Here is a 22,405-nt window from a genome sequence, read left to right on the forward strand (position 1 = left end):
CTAAACACCAAAAGAAAGAGGTTACTGGTTTGAAATATCACCTCTAACCTCCATTACAGTCCATACTTGGGAAAAAATGTGATCTTCTGATCAGCTGGCCAAGCACACTCTCAGCCACAGGTAGTTGAAGTGAAAACCCAGCTAGAAGTGTATCAGCCTTTAAAGACCTATGGGCATTCATTGTTTGTACTTTAATTGATTTACCTTTAACTGCCCTGTACAGAAGACTCTGTGCTCTACTTCCCTAAGGCAGCAGTTTGTAAATGCACTTACATATTTGATCAGAGAAACAAGTAAAGTACTTGCTTAATTCTAACCATGTGTTTAAGACTCATTTTTTAAGGAAGTTTAAGCAGATAGTTAACAGGTTTTTGTTTGGGGTTTGGTTTTTTTTTTTTGGTTTTGGGTTTGGTTTTTTTTTTCTGTGTGTGCTTTTTTCCTATTTTCTTTTTTCTGAACAGGAAGTTATGTCAAGTTTTGAGGATACTCAATCATTTTTTAAAATAATGTCTTGCAACTACAGCATGTGCCTGAGCTTCTCAAAAGGAGCTACTAACTTTGTGAAAAGCAGACAGTTCTCTGTGAAGAATGTAATATTTCTGTATCATATGAAGTCACACTTTCAGGATTTGAAAGCCTCTTTTGAAGGGCCGCTTTTGGTTTTATCTGTGCCAATTTAGGGAACAAAAATTGTCAGTTGATTTTCTCATAAATCACAGCCTCAGATAGGCCTCTGAAGGTCAGGAAGCCAAGCTCAAACTATCTTTCTTATTTGACTGTAGAACAAACTGCAGGTCAAACCAACTTTTGAACAACGTTAGGGCAGGCTAACCTATATAGCATAGCCTAAGTTAAGGTTATATTCTTTTTTTTGCCACGCTTTATATTTCCAAAAGGTTCATTGTGGCGGCGACCTGGCCTCTGCTACTTGTCCCGGGCCAAATGGCAGTTACCCAGGCACGGTGATGTCCAAAACTACAGGAGGGCCCAACGTGCCAAGGATGTGTGCGTTGAGAGAGAGGAAGGGAATGCATGCATATATGTGACGGCATTTGAAGCTCCAGCAAGCACACAGCATACATCTTTGCACATTAGCAGCCTTCCACAGCAATGTTTACTGGGCTTGCTCTGTGTAAACAGTCTGACATCTGTTTGTATGAGAAAAGTAAAGCTTTGCTAAAAGGCTAGATTAACCTCTGAGGCAAATTTAGAAGAAAATTTGAAGGAGAAATCTGCAGACAGATTTTCTACATTAAGAATGCTAACAGTAGGCAAATAGCTTTTTACCACATATTGTCCCTAAAGCCATAGCAGTGTTTCTGTGATCTAGCTTTGATAAAATAGAAGTTGGAGCACATGTTCTGCAACTCCTTGGGGTGGTTTTGTTAGGGGTTTTTTATTTATTTTTTTTTCAGTATTTGAAGATAACAGCCTATATAAATGCATATGCACACACTGATGATTACAGGATCAGACCACTTAAAGACAGTGTATAGCTATTAGTTTTGTTTGATCCCTGTCAGAAAATTCGTATAGTAACAGAATTTCTAATATTTTGACTCAGGGTAGTTCCAGGGTCCTAAGAACTTGAAGTCCTTCCGAGCAAACTCAGCTTGCACATCTCATATCAGGAGATACCATTTTTAGAGGGAAAAAAAAAGAAAAAAAGAAAAAAAAGAAGCTTTGTTGGCTACTTTTTTAAAGATAAAGATCTTAATCTAGAAATGTCACATTTTCAAATGCATGTACCTGAAGTTAAATCCCTAATTTCATATATGGCTGCCTAAATAAATGACCGGATCTATAGAGGTGCTGAACGATCAGTCCTCCTATTAGATAGAATAAGGTTAAAATGTTAATCTCCAGAAATGGAGATTTTCAGGTTTTCTAATTCGACTTATCAGTGAAAATGAATTCATCGGTATTAGAGCCTAATTGGAGACCTTCCTAGAAAATCCAAAGATTGGCAGAGTAATTTACTTTCTTTTCAAAGTAGTTCAATTTGACAAAAATACCACATGTCACAGAAACAGTGTGGCCGTATTTAATGTGTAGCTTGATCTTTACTCAGCCAATGCCTTACCATAACTTTTCCCATTACAATTATATTTTCTGCTCTCTCTCTCCCTTCCTGCAGCAGATTTCTCAAATAACACTGCACATTATTTTAGTGCATGTCTTACTGGTGTAACTTATTGTGATGACGATACCATGCTATGCAAGTGACTCCGTGCACCTGGAACTTAGGTTACGGACTTTTAGTTCCAGGGCTGTAACTGTAATGTCTCAGCAAGTCTTTAAACCTGGCTTTACAAATAGATGGCTATGCAGTGTCCCGGCCATGCACGACAGCTTCCTGAGGGAAGGAAAAGGGCAAAATCCAGGCTGGATGGGAAGAGTTTGGCCCAGCAGGATGTTCCCGACATTTCACCCTTAGGGTCATGGTTCAGAATGTGACTTCCAGGCAGAGCGACCTGTGGGGAGGGACAGGATCTCCTGTGGTACAGGAGCTGTCACCAGGTCATTTTGCTGCCAGTGGGAGTACCTTTCCCTGTAGTTTGAGGCCATTTTAAGGTCAGGAGTCAAATAGCTAGTGCTTTTGTGTTTGGCGTTGCTCACGCAATTGGTCATGTTTGTTCCTGTGCGTGCAGGGTTAGTCACTGAGAGGAGGGAGAGCGTTTTGGTGACTGCAGTTCATAAAAAAAAAAATGGGGACGTCATCTGTTCGTAACGCCTTAAACTGCTGAGGTTTTCTGAAGCTTAAAACAGATATTTATTTATTTCTCAAAAAAATTCCTATGTGTTGTGTTATATATATAATATGTGTCAGGACTGCAAAAAGCAAATGCTCCCTACAAAGACATCGGTTTTGGTGCCCCATGGCTCCGAAAAGTATTACCCCCCCTGTTTTAGGCTACGCTTCACCCCGAGACTTCTGCAGCTCCACGTCTGCCAAGCTGCCACCTCCCCTTGCAGGGGACAGAACAAACCATATGGTCTGAAGCGACAGAATAGGTGCAGATCGCTTTTAACTCTCTCCTTCCTGCTCTATTAATACCTGGGGGTGAAAACAAATCCACTGAAAGGCAGGAGGACATTCCAGTTTCTTCTTCAGCGCTTTTCACCCCCCATATTCCTGCCCCACAGCCCTGGGCTGTGTTTTTTCTGACAGACCCAGCTTAATGACCGTCTGATGGTTTGGTAGGTACAAGAGTTTGACCCAGTCTTGGACAGGACATCTTGCCAGGCACAAGATTGCGACCTAGCTCCCCCATAAGAGCAAAGAGATGTTGTTTCCATTCCCCATTTTAGCCAGACTGAGAAGACCTTTTTCAGTTTATCCAAGACATAAGTTTCCATGTCTTTTTGCGGCTGGAGGTTTTTTGCGTCATGGTGCTGATTTTCTTTGTTACAACCATCTGGTCAGCAGCATCTTGTGAACAAAGGTCACAGATTCAGCGTCAGCCCTGAAATCTAAGAGTTGGATGAGAGCTGAGTAAGGAAGACGACATACACCAAGGACTGAGTTTCCACTAGTACCTTCTGTTAGAGGAGTGTAGTTCAGTGTTTGAGTCCTTAGGTCAATGAGAAAGGGATCAAGAGAGAGGGAAAAATAAGAGATTCATTCTGCAGCCTAGGCACTACTTACAGCTCTCATGCTTTCACTCTTTTATTTTATATGACTCACTGACTTTTTTTTTCCCTAATACCTTGAGATTCTTAAGTAAGACTAATATTTTTGACAGTTTCCTGGGGAAAAAAAGAAGTAACTCTGAACTGAGATACAGCACATGACATTTCTGCTTTGATTTGGATATATGGGGGGGAGTGGGTAGGAGTTTAAAATGTAGTTGCAGAATAAGTTAGCTACAACTTGAAAATAATAGGAATTTTGTGTTTCCATAATGACATTGAACCAGCAATGCGTTCTTCATTTTTCCTGTGGCTTCTTGGTAAATAAAAAAAGAAGTTTAAAAAAAAAAAAAAAAAAAAGAAAAGAGAAATTAACTCTACAGCTGTGTTGGAGTTAAATGATTATTTTCCCAGTACAAGAGAAACAAAGTCATGTGTAACAATAATGCCAAAAAAACCCCAGAGTGATCTTTATTTCCAGTCAAATGATGAGGATGAAGAAGAAAACAATAGAAAATCAAAGATGAATGTGAATTCTCAGCAAATGTTCCTCATTTTCCTTTCTCCCCCTCTCAATTTGTTCAGGGGTTGCAGCTAACCCATGATTAGTCCAGCTTTACCTCTAACATTTTTTCACATGTTGATTAATGAGGGAAGGCAGGCTTTGAAGCCACTTTCTTCTCCCAGACAGGTGCAGTGTTTTAACTGTGAAAGAGTTGACATGTGAATTATTTGTAAAGAGGGAGCTATCTAAACACATCATTAGCAAAGGACAAAAGGCATTGACCTAACCTGGTGCCACAGCACTTTCAAATCCTTGGTTGTTTTCCAACTTACTGATTGTTTAAAGATTTGCCACGATTATTGGCAATGCCTATTTTTTCTCCATTGTTAAATTCAGGCTGTGAAAATCAAGTGTTTGATTTGTATGGAGATCTTTTCCCTTTTGTCAAATATTGCCAGTATCTATGGCATGTGCCATAATTCAGGTAGTGTAATTTTAGGCAAACTTATGTGCTTATCATGAGGGACGAAAAGTACAAATTGTTGATAAAATATTGTCAAAAATCTGCTCCCACTCCGCTAAGAAAAGAAAGTTAATGGTAATCAGTTGCTTCATTTTTGTGGTTTATAATTTGTTCCTCATTGGACAAAACTGTCTCTCATGTTTAAGCTTTATTGTGTGCTCAAATTTAAGCACATGTCAGCAAGCTTTCATGAATTAAAGCCTTTGTGCTTCTGAATAGTTAAATCCTATTTACAAATATTTTAGGAGAGTTATTGATTTTGACATGGGGGGAGAGCAATGAATCCACAGTTGATGGCTTTTACCTAACTAGTCTTTTCACTCACCCCAAAATTTAATAAAATATGTTTTACATCTATAGGTCAGGAACCAAAGAGCACATTAAGCATTCAAGTGAAAGGTTAAAGATCTACTACCAAGTAATGAAATGCCAGGTGTTTATGAAACTCCAGAGCCCTGTGGAGGGAAAAATAGAGAGGAAAGGCAGGAAGAGTTCTGCACTTATGGGTAAAACAACATAAACAGGATACCAAAAAGAGAAGTGAGGGGGGAAAACAGTAATGAAGTGTTGCTCAATGCGTGTGAAATCGGAGCCATAATTTCATCCTGCCAGAGGATAAGAATGGAATGAAAAATGAAGGCACAGAGAAGGAGGAGGTGACAGTCACCGTAAATCAATATCCAAGGTTAATACAGGACATTCTGTAAGAACGCTGCTTCATTAAAAATAGGAGTTGTGATGGGCTGGGATTAAGGGACACAACCAATTTAGACTCTGTTAGCTTTCTCTGCAGTATCCCAAGGCGGGTGGAGGGGCAACTCTACCAGTTAACACCTTTACAACTAGAAAGTGACGGCTGCGACACAAATGGTAAATAGTTATGAGTAGCAGGGTGCCGGACTTGGGGGTCCAGTGATCTTTTCAAGTCTAGATCTGCCATTATTCTGCCTTCTTTTCACTGAAAATAGGCGAAGCACTAGTGAGGGCTCTTTGGACTGGTGCCCAGCCAGCCGAAACAGCCAGCTGGAGATCGTCCAAGTGTAGGAGGTACACAGCTGTCAAGACACTCTAGACTACAATACTGGCAGAGCCACCGATAGGCAGATGCTACCGCTGCAATTGCATCAAGCCCTGAGCTCAAAGAGATCTGTCCTGTTTTCACTCAGACAATGTGGGAACTCGGTCTTTGCACAGTGCCTTATGAAACCCGAATGTCTGGAAATTAGCTGCTTCTTCCCATCCTTTTCCCTAAGTTTCTCAAACTTGGGTCTTCATGTCGACATGAAGAGGGGCTTCCTTGTCATATTGCAACAGCCAAGCCTCCAAAAACACTTCCACCTGGCCCCTGCTCCTGCTTCTCTCTGTGGAGTACAGCACCACAAGGAAACACCTGCCCCAGACATATTTCTGCCTACAGCTACTTATTTGTGGATTCATTTATACATTTTACGCTCCTGTTTTTACTGCAAGAAAGGTACGCTTACTTGGAACGAAGTGTCGCTCGCTGATAAAATTGAGGTCTACTGCCCTATGCTGTAGGTTCTAGAGGTGGTTGTTTCTAGTCTGTCTCCCTCCTGTCTTCTGTGTATGTACTTGTGGCTTGACCATGGTTTCTCTAATTTAAACTCAGTGTAGTAAATCAAAAGTAGCTTGTGCTCATGTAGCACCTGTTGTCAGGACAATCGATTTTCCAGGAATTTCCTGAAATTAGTATGATTTCACCCTGCTGGTGCCAAGTAGGCATGCTTATATACAGTTTACAAACAAGGAAACTAAAGCTCGGGCTTGACCCAACACCGTCAACTGGTGGCAGGAGCCAAAAAATACTTGGCCACAGAACTAGGCAGCCACAGCCACTTTTAGACCAGGCTTTTGTAGCAGCTGATTTCTTGTCTGTCCTGCAGTCTGATCAATAGCAGTACACAGGCCTATATCCATCCATCCACATATCTATCTCTCCATCTACCTACGTATCTATCTGCCTATCTAATCTGCATGTTACTGAAGACTGTTATAGCTGATACAGTAGCAAGTCAAAGTGTCTCTCTCTCTCTCTCTCTTTCTCTGTGCATGTATTATATACAAGTGTATTGCTTTTTCTGGTGATCTCAAAAGGGTGTCTAAAATTATTTAACCTTTCCAAAGTCAATATCATAGAAACTTAGGAAAGGGTAAAGCTAAAAGCCCTGGGAGGTCATCTCATCCATCTCTTTGCTCCAAGGGACCCTATTACGATAAAGAATCATAACAGATGGAGAATCGTTATGTATGTGTACATTTTTTCCCATGGAGTAGAAGAGGGAATCATGTGCAGATTTTTTACATAAAGAAACAGTGTGTAGCTTACCCACTGTGAATAAATCTAATTTAGTCATCTTTATGCCTCCCTGATCTTCATCCTCTGAAGTTTGCTGGAGGGTCAGATGTGCACTCTGGGAAATATTCCAGATTCTGTGTCGGTTCTCTCTGCCCCCACTCGCTCCGTCTCAAACCCACTACTCGGCCTCGTGCTGGAGTTTTCCTGCGTTAGAGCAATGCTGCCGACAGTGCCGGGGCTGTGTTTAAGGCCTTGGCTTTGCCGTGGGCTGAGCGAACCGCGCTCCAGGTCCTCGGTGCCGGCGTGTGCTGCAGCCTCTGTGCGGCAGCAGAACATAGCGCGCCTGGGAGGTGACGGCTTTGGACGAGACCAGGATCGTTTTCAAAGGAAACGCTGGGCTTGGACACGGAGTGAGGGCTCTGCTTTCTACTTCCACCTCTGCTACTAATCTTTATATGGTCTTTGGCAAATCACTTACCTTCTATGTTTTCCAGCTGCAAAAATACTTGGGTGCCCGGTGCCCCGTCCTGGGTTTTTTTGAGGGGGGTTATGCTTTTTTTTTGACTTAGGTTATTTTGGAAATCATTTTCAGATCACCAGATATGTAACTTACCTGACAGTTATTACTCTAAGGTGCTCCTTATTTTTAACAAGCGAGATCGTGCTGTATTTTTGGAAATATTTCCATTCATAAATGAAATTACAGTTCCACGCTGACAGACTTCAGCTCTCACTTGCAATCTCATTCTTTTCATTGCCTTTTTTTTGTTCCTCTTTTTTTTTTTTTTTTTTTTTTTTCTCTTAAGTTCTTCTTCACAGACCTTAACAATAAAAGAATTGTACTCGGTTGTATTTGTCTAACCTCACTGGGTGCTTTTAATCACATCTCAGTGAGTCAAAGCCAGGATCAACTTCCTTTTGTAAAACCCAGTTGAAGAAGATCAGAATCACAGCATTCCACTTTAACAATCAGTAGTAGTATTTCTTTTCAGCGTAACAGGGCCTCAGCACTCCAGGTGTATACAAGCACACTGGTATATTGGGTGCATTACAGATACATCAAGAAGAGCAGTTAAAAATTGAATGGGATTTGTGGCACCGACTAGCAACCCTTCCTGGGAGAATGTAGTCTAACTTATTTCATTGCAGTGTGATGAGTGTTACTCTCTGTCCTCGCAGCTGTACAGTATGTATCTTTTATTACTGCATGCTGACATGTCAGTGATAGAGATGCTATAGTTAGGAGCAGAACTCAGCCATTGAAAGGATGGATCTCCTGGTATCTGTGCCAGCCGCACGTGCCCGACGGTGTGCTGGCACCCGAGGGATGAGGCATGCCGTGTGCCAGCCCAGCCTCTTCTCCACCTCAGTATAGGGCTGACACGCGGTCTGGTTTTGCTGATGAAACTCACCTACCACATTCTTCTTTGCCCGCAGCTGAAGGCTGACGAAAGGATCATCAAAACGGAGCACGGGCTGCTGATCCGCAGCTTGCAAAGAAGGGATGCGGGAGCCTATTTCTGCAAAGCCCAGGAGCACACCTTTGTCCATACCATCGTGAAGCTGAATTTAAACGTCATTGAGAACGGGCAAATGGAAAGCACTCAGAAAACTGAGGATGAGGAGGGCCGGGTGAGGGATTTGCTGACAGAGTCCCGGCTGAGGTACAAGGACTACATCCAGCTGGTGAGCAGCCCCAGCTTTAGCCTGGATGAATACTGTGAACAGATGTGGCACCGGGAGAAGCGGCGGCAGCGGAACAAAGGTGGTGCCAAATGGAAGCATGTGCAGGAGATGAAAAAAAAGCGAAACCGAAGGCACCATGAGCCAGCCAGGCCACCGTCTACATAGTTTGTAAATGCTATTTAAAGAAAGGACACTTTCCATGAAAAAAAAACTATACTGTGTTCTGGTTTTGTGCATCTTGCCTATGAATTAGTACTGCTTCTTATTGAAAACAGATAACTCACCATCACTATTAATCTGTATGAGACTGTACAATGGGATTCGATACCAAATGAAATGTTCCTTATTGGAGTAGCGCACACCAGGCAATAATTTCAAATGCATTCATTAAAAAGAAAAGATGTACACTTTTAGCTAATTTCTGGGTAGCCTGAGGCTACGTGAGCTGTATTCTGTATTTCCTGCATAATTTTCACCTAGGATTTAGTGTCCGTGTTCCCTTGTTAGTATTTGCTGCCACATTCCACCGCAGGGGTGGGTACATTTCAGGGGAGGGCAGATGTATTTCTAGTTCTTTGGCATCTTTCTGAATAAGAAGCATGGTAGACATGTGTGACAGATCTGCAAAAATACCTGCTAATTTACCCATTGGGCTTGTGTACAGGCTCATGGGTGGGGTTTGCTAGCACAGAGACACACAGCAAAACATCACATTAAGTATTGGCTTAGGGACAACATTCACGCTCCCCATAAAAAAAGAGAAATCATAATCATATTTTAAGAGAGGGGAATTATCGAGCGATACTCATTAGAGTTTGAGTAGCCACCAGTTTGCAGTCCATCTGCTGAAATGAAATGTTGACTCTAATTGAAACTGCCACCGAGATGCTTGGGAGTAAATTTCCTAAGTGGTCCGTGGGAGGTATGTGCACAAATCCTATTAACGAATAATGGGATTCCTGCCTGCACTTCTCCTGTCTCTCCAAAGGTTTGACTCTGACTGTTTCTCTGGCCCTTTGCTAGCTTTGTTTTATGCAGAGGAAAAGAAAAATAAGACAACAAAGCTAAAACAAAAGACGATGAGGGAAAGTATTTGGTGGCTGAGACCAGTGCTCTTGACACAGAGCTGACATTCCTCAGATGTGTGTATTCTTTGGGATTTTCTCCCAAAGGTGTTATGTATTTTTAAGTTGAAAATTTGCATTGTTGGATTTAATACTTTTATTATAATTAAATAAAACAAAAGATGTCCATGTGTAAATAAAACTTGTAAGTTAGAAATTTGCTTTATACCATAATTTCATTTGTAAAGTGTTCCTTGTTCCTTGGTTCATATTTTGGTTTTAATAATGTAAATTTTTCCATATAAGCAAGAAACACTGGCCTCGTTCTTGGCTATTTTACGTCAATGTGATTTCAATGATTTTTATTCCTGATATGCAGCAACAAACACAAGCTCAAAATCAGGCCTACTGTCTCTTCTCATGAGTCACAGCCCCCCTTTCCTCTCTTCCATCTAACCTCCCTCCGTTTTGCCTTTCACGCCTTTTTGAGTGTGAAATGACAAATTAGCCACTTCCTCACATGGAAAGAGAGCTTTGATGGATACCAAAACGACAGACTTTACTTGTTTCTCATGCATTCTACAGATCTTGAGAGCAAAGTCTGTGGGAAACCCGTGTAATTGGTGTGCACCTCATTAAGGAACTGAAAACGTTGGCTCTGAAATTTGTAGATTCGCCCTTGCCCGTGCTAGTGTTTGTGTGCGCATTCAGTCCCCGATCTATAATTGTGTAGATCCAATTTGCATCGCTGTTAATTTCCTCTCTGTTGAAAGTCAGATATGGCGAAGTGTTTGTCAGATTTCAGAAAGGAATCTCAGCTTACCCACGTTCTTGTAAAACCCGAAAGCTGAGTTTGCATGTGTTGTATAAAAGCCAGCGATACCATATGTCATTAATTTTAGGTGCTTTTTTAATAGGAGATGTATGAGTTAATTAGGAGATATTAGATAGCATGCGTACAATGCTTTGATCGCGTAAAGCACTGAGTGCTAACTATTATAAAAGATGTCTGTGGGGAGAAGGGCATTTCTCAGCACAGGACCTTTAATCAGCAGAGACGCTGATGCTGAAGATACTAACCAGTCGTACAGTACTTTGAGAACAGGCAGAGAACTTTTTGGGGTTTTTTGCTGCAAAATAATGCAGGCCGGGCATTTCACAAGAGGCTTGTCATTTTGGGTACCTTGATTTTAAGGCCAATTAAGACTAATTAAAGGAGGGGGGCTGTATTAAACTGCTACATATAAAGCACCCTAAGACAGGGATATTCGATATTCTTGGCTGGAAGGTTATACTGTCACCATACAGAAACTGCCCAATTATTCCTCGTTAGATTTTTATCAGTCCACAAAGTCCCATTTCTCTGACTTGGACATTAAGTAAATGAGTAGAACCACACCAAGGCTGTGGAATAACAGGTGGTCTGCATTCGCATGCACTGACAAAGGACCTACTCTTCTCCCCGGTGGTGACGCAGTACTTCAATTATTGCATTTCAGACAACTCTCATCACATGTTTGCCTATTTCATAAAAAGGCCAATCAGTTTCTTCTTTGGTATTTTTTCTCCTCCATGAAAACTAAATCATCTGATTTATGTTTAGATATGATTGGGGGTATGTATTCTACAAATGAACCGCTCGCCCTGACTTTAGTAGAAATCTGGGATGACTAAGGGCCTCAGTGCTGGGAGCATTAGATTTAAATGGTTGAATTAAAATGTTATTACTCTTAAAAACAACTTTCATTTCTTTTATTTCAATGTTGTTGCAATGAGATTCTTCTTAAAGAAATGACCTCATCAGTCTGGAGTACAGTGGTAGCGTAAAACCTCAAGTGAGATATAAGGCCTCTTCCAGCATGGGAAATAAATTCAATATCCTCCAAACCGGTGTGCTGTATTGGGTTCATGCCACCCCAGGGAGCACATTTAATAGTATTGCGTAGATAAAAGTCTGTGTTTTGATACACTGGGTAAGATGTACGCCATAGCTGGCAGGGCTAGCACAGCTCCTCATGCACAGCAGGTATTACACATGCAAGTTGGCCAGAGGACCTTGGAGACCAGGGAAGGAGAGGGACAGATCAGGGATCGCTGCAGGAGGTAAGACAGGGTTTTGTTAGGCACGACTCAGCAATGGAAAGCCAGGAGTAGGAGCAGGAGGAGCAGTGGGTCATTCCACAGCCCGCAGTCCTGAAGAAGGGTTCAGAGGATGAGCTATCCCAGAAACTGTAAAAGGAGAGGATCCCCCTCTTTTAAAAAACTTTCACCTTCTGTAAGATTTAAAGGCTTAACTCTAAGTTTGCTTAAATTTCCAATCAATGATTTGAGGGTCAGCTGGGCTGCTGTGAGCTGTACTATGAGCCACAACAGGCCCATAGTTAAAATGAAACTGAGCCTTGACTCCTTCAAGAGCTCCATAAAAATGAAGTTAAACGAAGTTTTTGTCCAGAGTGGAAAAAAGTTGCCTCCACCTTAATAACTGTAGGTCTTAAACGGATCCCTTAGCGCATATGATACAACATAGATATCTATTTACATATGCATTCAACCGGGAGTCCAATTATTAATACATTATCTTTTCCTTCAGCAAAACTTTTCCATTGACCCTACTTCAGCAAAAGGTCTGTGTTGGACTGAAGCGGTTTCAAACAGATTCTTAGAATAACCAGCACAATGTGAGCTGTAGTTATAAAAATGCTGAAAACTGACATAAGCTTTAAAGCCCAACAGGGCCCTAAACTTCGTAGCGATCTTGCAGTCAGTTAAAATAAAACAGAAAATGGGATTAGCAGAAAAAGGAATAAAGTATTAACACTTATTGTGATAAACCAGTTCCGTTACTGGAAACTGTTCCAACAACAGGTGTGAATGTGTGTTCATGCCATAAGCAAATACTTTTCTCTCAAGCAGTTAAACTTACATTGCTTGAGGTATCTAAGAACCTGAATACTTTCCAGTTCATACGCAGATTTTGGACCTGGTTCTTATGTCACTTCTAATGAAGTTAAATGCCACAGATTTCCTCTGGTTCATGTGCTTTTGAGATCAGAAGATCCCTACAGTCCAAATGCTATGATCCCTTTGATCTAACCATTATGGGTATCGATCTGCATTTAACATTTCAGATAATGAATAATTATTTGTTATTATTACTCATTCTTCATGTAATGAGCCTGTGTCTCATCATAATGCCTCAATATTTAATAATGACTAATGGAAATTGAGTTTGCTAATGTTTTGTAATATGAGCATATGTGTATAGGAGTGCATATACAAATATCTTATTTTCTGTTCATTTTGTAACAGAGGTTAATTTGCAAAGGCAAATGTGATTTCAAGAGTCAAGGTTCAGCTCAGCTTCCACTGACAGCAGAGACTAAAATCCTTCGGGAACTGAATCGTAGCCTAAGTAGACTATAATCTATTTATAGTCTGGTAGTCAAACACCCAAAGCTATGTATTGTTCTGTAGAGTATATTGGCCTGGTCCTTCTTGCACACAGTTGTAGATGAGATGTGGAGGTCTAAGGAATTACATCTCCCTGAATGGAAAATTAAGCCCACATGTCTCTCTAATATATTCTGTTACATTTTATAAACTTTAAATGGTCTCTACTGTAATATTTTACCATAGTGTTGCTAATATTACCCTGAACTAGGCTTCTGTCGTTAGCTGAAGTGTGACATTCTTTGCAGTTGTAATCCAGATTTCGAGGTTTGTAAAATAAGTTCATTACAGTAACAAAAAAGAAGGCATGGGAAAAGAGTTTAATTATAATTCTACAAGGCAGATTTGTAAGATTTTTATTCCTCTATATAATAATAGTAGTTATCCTAAATGCGTTAGAAACAGCAGTATTTGTTTTCCTTTTTTGGTCAGGTAAGGATACATAACAAATTGTAATCTTGAGTTTATCACTTGCCAATGTGTGGCTGAAACATCTGGTCTGACAGCTGTAGCAAGACTGAATTTTTACTTGCTTGGTTTTTTCTTCCACTAGTTAAACCCATTGTCTCCTGCCTTTGAGACTCTCGGGTTTGTCAGGTAACTCCAGTTTTATATGGAGGAATATTTTGGGATATGGTGTTTCCTCGACATATAAACTTCCCTACAAAGTCGTAGTATCACAGTCTGCCTTCAGTCGATGACTTTCCTAAGCATTAACTTTTGCATTCAGTTGCAGATGCAAACCAAACACTGTGAGGTAAATTGGAGACCAGATGGGGTTTTCATTTACAAAGGAAATTTTTGGGACTGTTGCTTAGAGCTCTCCTTTCCCTTTTTGCTTATGTGGTTGCTGTGTATAATTCTCCAATTTAAAATCAAAGCTTTTTGTCCTTTAAAGCATAAGATTTTCCATGTGATGTAAAAAACCAGAAGAACATTTCCAGGTGATTTTTTTTTTTTTGATTGATATGGACTGCTGGTTAATCGTTTCAAAGAGTACAAGCCAAGGAAATCATCTGTCCAGCCATAGATGGCTGTGATATTTGTAAGGAGCCCAGACACATCTCGGTTTTGGTGGTGTTTCATATTCTGTTCCCTTCCTCTTATGGTATATAAATACTTCGGCTGGGTTTCTGGGGGTGGAGTGTTTTTTTTTGGTTTGGTTTGGGTTTTTGCAAGGTTGTATGGCATTTTGGTTTTATTTGTTTTGGGGTTTGGTTTTTTGGGGGGAGGGGTTGTGGGTTTGTCGTTGTTGTTGTTGTTGTTGTTCTGCGTGTATGTGTGTGTTTGATTTGCTTTTTGTGTTCTACTAATATTTTTCGTGTTATTTTTCCTACTAAAAGGAACCATGCCTAAAGCCAGATGCTTTCTGATGGTGCAACATATGACAAAGCAGTAAGAGGAACAGAAGGCTTGGGCAGATATTTTGGTATGGAGACAACATAGTACATTTGCAAGGGGCAAAGTCTTATTGCTAAAATGACTATGCTGAGAGTGTAAAGACCACTGTGCCATTTCTCTGGGCAGGCTGAAGTCAAGGGTAGATTTACAGAGGGTATATTTTTTAATTTTTGAAATATTGTCAATATAAACAGATCCAGAAAATCTAATCTGTTATCAGGTCTGTTATCTATACTTGCCAGAAATATCAAAATAAAAATACATGAACAGAATTTCACAGATTATCACTTTCTAAATTTATTTTCATATTTTAAAATGCTTTATGTTTTAAAAGTGCTGTCATTTTAATTTAAAAATATGTTTATTAAAAATGCTTTTCACTAAGAAAATATTTTTTTCTTAAAATACTTTAAAAATCTGCACTTTCAAATCTCTCTTTGCAAAAACATCAGGAAAAAAGGTAAAGTTGTAAGTAGAAGTGGAAAATCTTTTATAATTCCATATGTTTTAAAAAAAAAAAGACAAAGAAAAAGCAGCGTCAGAGATTGTTCATGTCCTCTTCTGGAGACTTTATGTGACTTTTTTCAAGGACATTTTCTGTAGAAGTGAATTGTAATAATCCTTTTTTAAGACTGCCTTTGAAAATATCTTGGCTGTAAAAAACAGATGAAAGGCATAGGAATCTATGAAAATACAAATGAAGAATGAAAACAGATTATCTCCAAATGTTTGTGTAATTTTTTCATTTTTGATGATGCATGCATCTCCATTCCCCTCTCCGCAATGACTATCTCAGGATGTATATTGGCTGGGAAGAAAAGAAGAGATTACAAAAGCATATAATCTCCAAATTCCAAATTCCAAAATGAAAAGTCACACTAAATGGACTGGCTGCAAGGATTATGATTAATACCACATATTTGACCAGTAAAGACTATATTTACCCCTAAGGTGAAATTCATCACTCCTTCAGAAGCCCAGCCCAGGAATTGTACGCCACGTACATTCTTTTTTAATTTGTAAGGCATGAGAGGTACTTAGATTGACTTTGTGAGTGAGGCTGATTTTTACTATGTTGTATAACTATTTATAGAGTAATAAGACCGAAACGTTTTGATAAGAGTATCTATTCGTAAATGGTGCAGCTCATTGAGTTGATATGATAACTGAAGTATAGCTTAAATAAGCTATGTGTTTGCCATGCCTGCTGGTTTACTAAATATTTCAATCTTATATGCAAAGGTAACTGAAACAAATGTATATTTCGTTCATACTATAATAAACAGCAAATCCTGAGGTTTTGCTTCTTTTTTAAACCCATGTCAAACTACAGAGTAAAATAGGAGTTTTCAGAGAAACAAAGTCTTCAGCGTGTCATGGAAATGGCAAGAATGTTAATGCAAGGTTCAGTAATCTATAAAGTGTCTTACTTCAGAAGTCTTACCTGAGTAAAGGATGTGTGAGATTCACCCCTCCACTGAGGATGTGCCTAAGACCAACAGAGCGAGTCTACAGAAACAGCTTAGAAAAGCCACGGGCCTCACAGTGATTTAGATTAATACGTGCAAAGCAATACACAGTAGGCAGCTCTGTGCTTATTAATTTAAATTCAGTAATAGCTTTTTAATGTGTGCATTTCTAGATGATTAGCAACTACCGTTGTCCTTAAAGACTGCACTGACATTGTGTTTTACAGTTACTCTCAAGCCAATTGATTGCCCATCCATCTCGGACTGCCTCAGGAGCATCTTTGGCTCTAAGGGAGTGTGACTGTCTCCCGCCCCTCAGAGTGTTTTCAGGATGGGGATAACTGGGGAGAAGGAAGGGTTGTTCATTTTTTTAATCAGGTATTGATGCCTCTTTCCACAGTTATGGGGAGAGGGAATTTTTTGAAAAAAAAATTTAAAAATCTTTAGGCAGGAAAATAAATAGGCTGATCGGCCCACCTCCTCTTCGAGCCTTCAGCACAGCCCCCCCGTGTTTCAGGGGATTTAGTAAAGGTTAAGGAGACTATTTTGTTAACAGACGGTCAGCATGTTATTTCCAGGGACATCCACATTGGTGCACTCAAGGACGCCTGATTCCCGGTCCCATGCTGTGTCCATTAGACCACGATGCTTCTGACCCTTTGTTGGGAAAGGTCCCGGGGTACTGCTGGCCTGAAAGCTGACGCCAAATCCCAACTGCGGCAATAGCATTCTGCTCACCTAAATTCCACCTGCAGTTGCAATTGGATATGGTATTCTTCATTTCCGAGCCTGAACTCTTGTTTCTGTGTTACTGTGTGCTGCTAAACAGCTGCTGTGTTCCCCCACTCCCTCCCCACAGGTGGCTGCATTTGATAATGTCTCATGTAGGATCAATCTTGGTCCCATTGAAGTAGTGGGAATTCTGCCAGCGTGTCCCAGATCTGGTCCTGTACGCAGCTGGTAAAGCACTTTCAGCTCCTGCAGAAGAAGAGGTGTTCTGCACAGGCTGGCTGATTATCCACGTTCATTAGCAGAGGCGGGTGTCAGAGAGAGAGAGAGGGGGAAAAAAACGAGTGAAAGAGAGAGAGAGAAATCATTCAGCTTCTTTCTGCCACCGCTTGCTCAGTTAGAACTTAAATGCAGCACTAGTTTGTGTGTACTCAGGGAAACACAAGCTAATTAAGCTGAAAACTGTCATTTTCTCTGTAAGGATTTTGCAGGGTCAAACTTCAAGACAATTAGTGATGAGTCTCGGGAAGAAGCAAACAAGCTCTTCTGCAGTTGCTCAGAAACGTTTCCAGAATTGATTGGCTTCCTGAGCTCTCTCTGCTCCACTCTTTTCCATGTGTGGTGCCTCTTTCAGGCCCTTAGAAACCAGCAGGGCTGTTAGCTGAGGAAGTCTGTGCTTAAAGTAAGAGGTATGAGGTAAAATCCGGCCCTTCATGATTCAAATGGCTGGAAGTGTTCTGGGATGTGTTCACACGCAGAACGCATATGTACTGTGAAAACAAGCGACTGGGAGCTAACAGCCTGTTCATAATCGTTTATATTTCTGCAAAGTAAAACACGGTGTAGAGGATACTTAGGGGTTCATATATTTCGCACAACTGCGTCCATGTAGTTACCGTGTAGAGTAATAATGATATTGGTGCAGAATGACAGAGTCTGCCGTTCCCAAACACATTTCTGCAGGAATGCTCATCAAATACCGGACAAAAATGTACACCAGCTTACACAGGACAATTTATGAAATGCTAATACACATTATCTCCCTCCCTGCTTTTGCTTAAAATTCTTTACAACAATTTGTAACTGAATATATGATGGAAAAATTTAGCAAGCATTTTTAAGAGTTGCTAGATGAAACTGAAGTGTTGTTAAGACAGGAAATGACAAACCTCGACTCTTTGGCCAAAGTTTATTCTTTACCTTGCAATAAAAGTGTTAATGGCTATAATTTTTTACATCTTCCAGTATCGCAATTACATTACATTACAATTACGTCTTCCAGTGTTAGATATGTTTCCACATGCAGGAAAGAAAATCGGCAGCAAAAGAGTAAGCTTCTCCTTTTCTGCTTCTCTCTTACAGGTAGGTGTGATCCCTAACTTTCTCCCAGGAAAACTTGGCTATTTTTTTTTTTTTCCTCATAAAGAAAACAACCACAAACACTCAGTGTTTGGGCTGTATCTGCTAACACATACTAGACTTGCTTCTCTCTGTGGTTGGGATTATTCTCAGTGATTTCAAGTTGAGCACAGGTGTTGGCATATGCAGCACTGAAATTGTTGTTTTAGCTTTGGAAGTTGTCAGCTTGGGCACAGAGGAGGCTTTTCAGAAATACTCACAGGAGAGTCATTGTCATTAAGGTTTATTATTTAAGGAAACACAGAAATTTTTTACAGAATCAAGGTAATACACGTTTTGGGTAATGCTGCATTACAGGGAAGACCGGTCACAGTATAAAATTGTTGCTCCCCTTAAGGAAAAGCCCTTAGATGTCAGCAGCTAAGGTAAACCTTGTTCCATCCCCCAAAGCACAGCAGTGGACCAAAGATTTTGAAGAGCAGGTTTCCAGAGAAGTAATTAGAAAGTTGTAGGAAACACTGATAATTCTCCCTTAATGAAGGAAATTCCAGTTCTCTCAATTTGACACAAGTCGATGTTCAGAGTGTGTCTTAATTTGTGTCTTCCAACATATTTTTAAGGTGAGGAAGGTAGGGTATGCACGGTATACCTAGGGCATACCAAGGATATGCATGGGCTCCTGGGTGAGAGTTACTTTAGCTAATGACGAACAGGAAGATCTATCTATTACTGGTTATTATGTGAAAAGGGTACCACTGCTCCCAGTTACACAGGAAACAGTGATCTGGCCTTGATAATGTAAAACTGCAGATTCAGTGCCCATCGTTCGCCTGATTCTCCACGTATGTATCTGTGTCGGGCAGTGAATCTAATGTACTGGAGACAAGCCACGTGCTCGGAAAGTCTGTTGGGCTTGAAACAATTCCAAAAGTGACCCAAACAGGCTGTGTGACGGTGACATACACAAGGATTTGTGGATTTGTGTGAGTCAGTGAGGCACTGAGAGCAAACCCAACATGGCATGGTACAAGAAAACTTGGCAGCTGCTTTTCTAGGGAACAAGCAGGATTGCCAGTCATCATTGTTACTCTAACCATCAGCTGTTCCCCCTACCGCCACCACTTTTCCAGCACCTTTTCAGCTTTGTGTAGGCAGCCCAGTCCTAAAATCCAGAACAAAATATTTCATTCTGGAGACTAAGCAGCTAAAGCTCAGGAGCTGTGTCGCAGAGTGGTAGCAAGTTTTTTTAAGGATCTGGCCCTAAATCACATATTTAACATTCGTGGTACAGAGAAATAAGTGAGCTCTAAACCTAGACATTGGCTAGCAACTTAGCGATTGAGTTAACCTTTTTCTGGGTGTATCTGTCTTTTATTGCAAAGAGAAATTCTGAATGTGTGTGAGCTTGTGAGCTTCAGTTGAACATTGCAGTGTCATCTGCAGGATGCCACTAGCTAAAGAGGAGGACGATTGCTTCAATTAGATTGAAATCCAAGGTTTTAAACAGGGAATTTATAGCATTTTTCAGTTTTCAGAATGTTTAGATTTTTCTGGCTGAATGAAGTTGTGGACAAAGCCAAAGCCATGAGAATCTGTTTACCCGGCATTAAGGCAGTTTCAGAAGGAGAGAGTCCAAGTATTTGCTGACGTACCTTTTGTCCACACAGAAGGTAATGGCAGTAGAGGATATGATCCCAGGTCTGAAAATCATAATTACATTCCCATTTTGGATAGAATGGACTATGAGTAAAGCATGTTGCACAAAACAGGCATATTACACCTTTCATTTCAAATTACTTTCTTTTGTGAAAAGAAAATTGTAGAAGAACTTGAATAGGCAACAATCAACCTTTCTGAATCTGTGTATTGTTTCCATTGTCTCTTTCCCCTCCAGCTGGTAAGTATTTTTATTTCCTGCTATATTTTTTTCTTTCTTATTCCTGAGGGGATGGCATATTCTCACGTGGAGCATGCTTCCAAGTGCATTCCTGACTATAGGATTTAAAACATGGTGAAGACGGTAATGATGTTTTATTTCACTTAATACAATCTAAACTCCATTTTGCAGAGGTGCCTTTATGTCAGGAATTCACAATTCACTTGTTGCATACTTCAGCTTCCCTCCTTGGTCCTTTTCGATGTCACTAAAGCAGCATATGAAAGTCCTCTATGATAAATGAAAACGTTCTGGAATATAAGTGGTAGGAAGCACATGCTATTTTACGCACTGATGCAACTCCATTCTGTTCCTATTAAAAGAATTTTTTTCATCATGAGTGCTCTTGTCCTTTTTCTCCACACACGACACTAAATCTTCTGGGTTTTATTTTCTAGCTTTTGTTGCTTGCTTTATATGTTCTGCTTTTGTTTAGACTCTGAGGAGAACGTTTTTATTCATGACAGAATGTAGGATTACATTTATGAATAGAAGTTATTTGAAAGAGGAAAACATAAGACTAAGAAATTGCCAAAATTTCAAACATAATATGGGAAGCTTGTTTTATGCAACGTGCAACCAGTCGGTTAAATGAAATGACAGGAAGGCAAAGACCTGGAAAGTATATGTGGAAGACTGCTGTATGTCTTATACTATATTGCATTTTGTCATACACCATGGGTTTTCAAAGATGAATCTTTTTTGTTTGCATAATACAGCCTTACATTTAATCACAAATCTGAACTTTCACTGAGGCATATATATAAAAAATTACAATAACAGGAACTGTTTAAGAAACATGTTAACAGCATTATATGTGTTAAGAAAGTTGAGCATATCAAGGAAATCTTAGTCTAGAAGAAGCGACCAATATTTAAGCAGCCACACCACCTTCTTTGGCGGTGATTTGATATCTGATACCTGTAAGAGAGAGAAATCCAATATATGGAATCTTGATTATAGCTTTTGGGGAACAATGAGAGATGTATGCATGACTTTCAATGACAGATCCTAAAACATATTAGGACAAGGTAAGTCCTAAACTAGCTGAGTGAATACGACTATGTTGTAGTGAGTGTCATAAGCATCATTGTTTCAGAGGAGGCAGAATGAATAAAAATTCTTATGCTGAAATCAAAATAATAGCAATTTTTCCTTTCTCTTGATAAATAACTAATGGAAATGATAATGTGTTTTCTGGTTTGTATTATTTTGGGAAAAATACATCTGTGGACGTGCTGAGTGTCTATTCGAAAAAAGAAATAATATAGACAGATGTTGCATATTTGTCCCTATGTCTTCGTAGATATTGTTGCAGGAGCACAATACTTAAAAGGAAAATAAAAATCTTTCAAAGCATTTTCTGAAATGCTGTTTTATAGCCCATACACAGGGATCTTATTTTATTACAAAAGATAATCTATCAAAGGCTATTGGCAAAAGCCATCATTATCTGGCTGTGTCATTTGTAGCTTTACTTCCTATTGAAATATGGGATCCATCTGCTCACTGATCGCAGGATAACAGCCACCATTCCCACTTGCTTACCATAAACGATAGATCTGAAAGTACCAGAAATGTGATGCAGTGCAATCCCAACCCGTGGTCATTCCCTTAAATCATTCATAGTTAACTTGATTTAGGCCAGGCTGATATGCCTCCAGCATACTGACGGAAATCCAGCTTCAGTAACCTCAGTCTGATCCACTTGAAATTTCCAAGGCGTGCCTAAAAATCACATCCTCCTTTATTTATTTTCCTGTTTAAATTTGTGCCCCATTTCAATGCTGCATTGGTACATTTGAATCTTTCCCATGTGCTTTAGCTTACTGCTGTGCCATAAATACTTTAGCTTTGCTAAACCTTGAAATGAGTGTATCACAGAGTCTGAAGAACCATAGCTATGAAATCTGGCACACTAAAGGCCAAATCCATGACTTACCAACCACATGGAAGTTGGTCACAGACTAAATGAATTTGAATGTCCCTAAAAAGCATAAGCTACTTCTCTGTAGGCAGGTTGATGTATTTTCAAATTCCAAGAGGCCTGTATATAAATTTTCTAAATAAGAAAACTTTATCTAAAGAATCAGACTTGAGAATACAGAGTCAGCACCAAAAATCTGTTCTTTTGCAGTCTAGTATAGGTGATGTAATAAGCAGCCAGGACTCAAACTGCAAGAGGGAAAGTTTCCTAATTGTTCTGTGATTCATAGGTTATCTGAAAGTTAGTCCCATAAATGGATCTCATTCCACAGCCATTAACCCTCTGTCCCTCTTCCCAACCACTTGTCCCACCTTGTAAACAGCCTAAACTCCCAAATTTTAAAGAG

General features: G+C 40.0%; 1 protein-coding gene across 8 annotated transcripts in view; it reads left to right on the forward strand.

Annotated features, from left to right (window-relative positions):
- Positions 1–15,892, forward strand: part of SEMA3D (semaphorin 3D) — a 148,125-nt gene extending 132,233 nt beyond the window's left edge. For 5 of the 8 annotated variants that reach the window (XM_049814316.1, XM_049814313.1, XM_049814315.1 and 2 more), the window contains exon 18: positions 8,416–14,490. In XM_049814316.1, coding sequence (XP_049670273.1) covers positions 8,416–8,829 — 414 coding nt within the window. In that variant the 3' untranslated portion in view covers positions 8,830–14,490. Of the gene's footprint in view, positions 1–896; positions 5,532–8,415; positions 14,492–14,521 lie in introns of those variants that run through there. The other 3 variants (XR_007507700.1, XM_049814312.1, XM_049814310.1) reach the window with 3 other exon arrangements.
- Positions 15,893–22,405: the final 6,513 nt, after the last annotated feature.

Source organism: Accipiter gentilis, chromosome 11, assembly GCF_929443795.1.
Source record: "Accipiter gentilis chromosome 11, bAccGen1.1, whole genome shotgun sequence".
NCBI classification, from domain to species: domain Eukaryota; kingdom Metazoa; phylum Chordata; class Aves; order Accipitriformes; family Accipitridae; genus Astur; species Astur gentilis.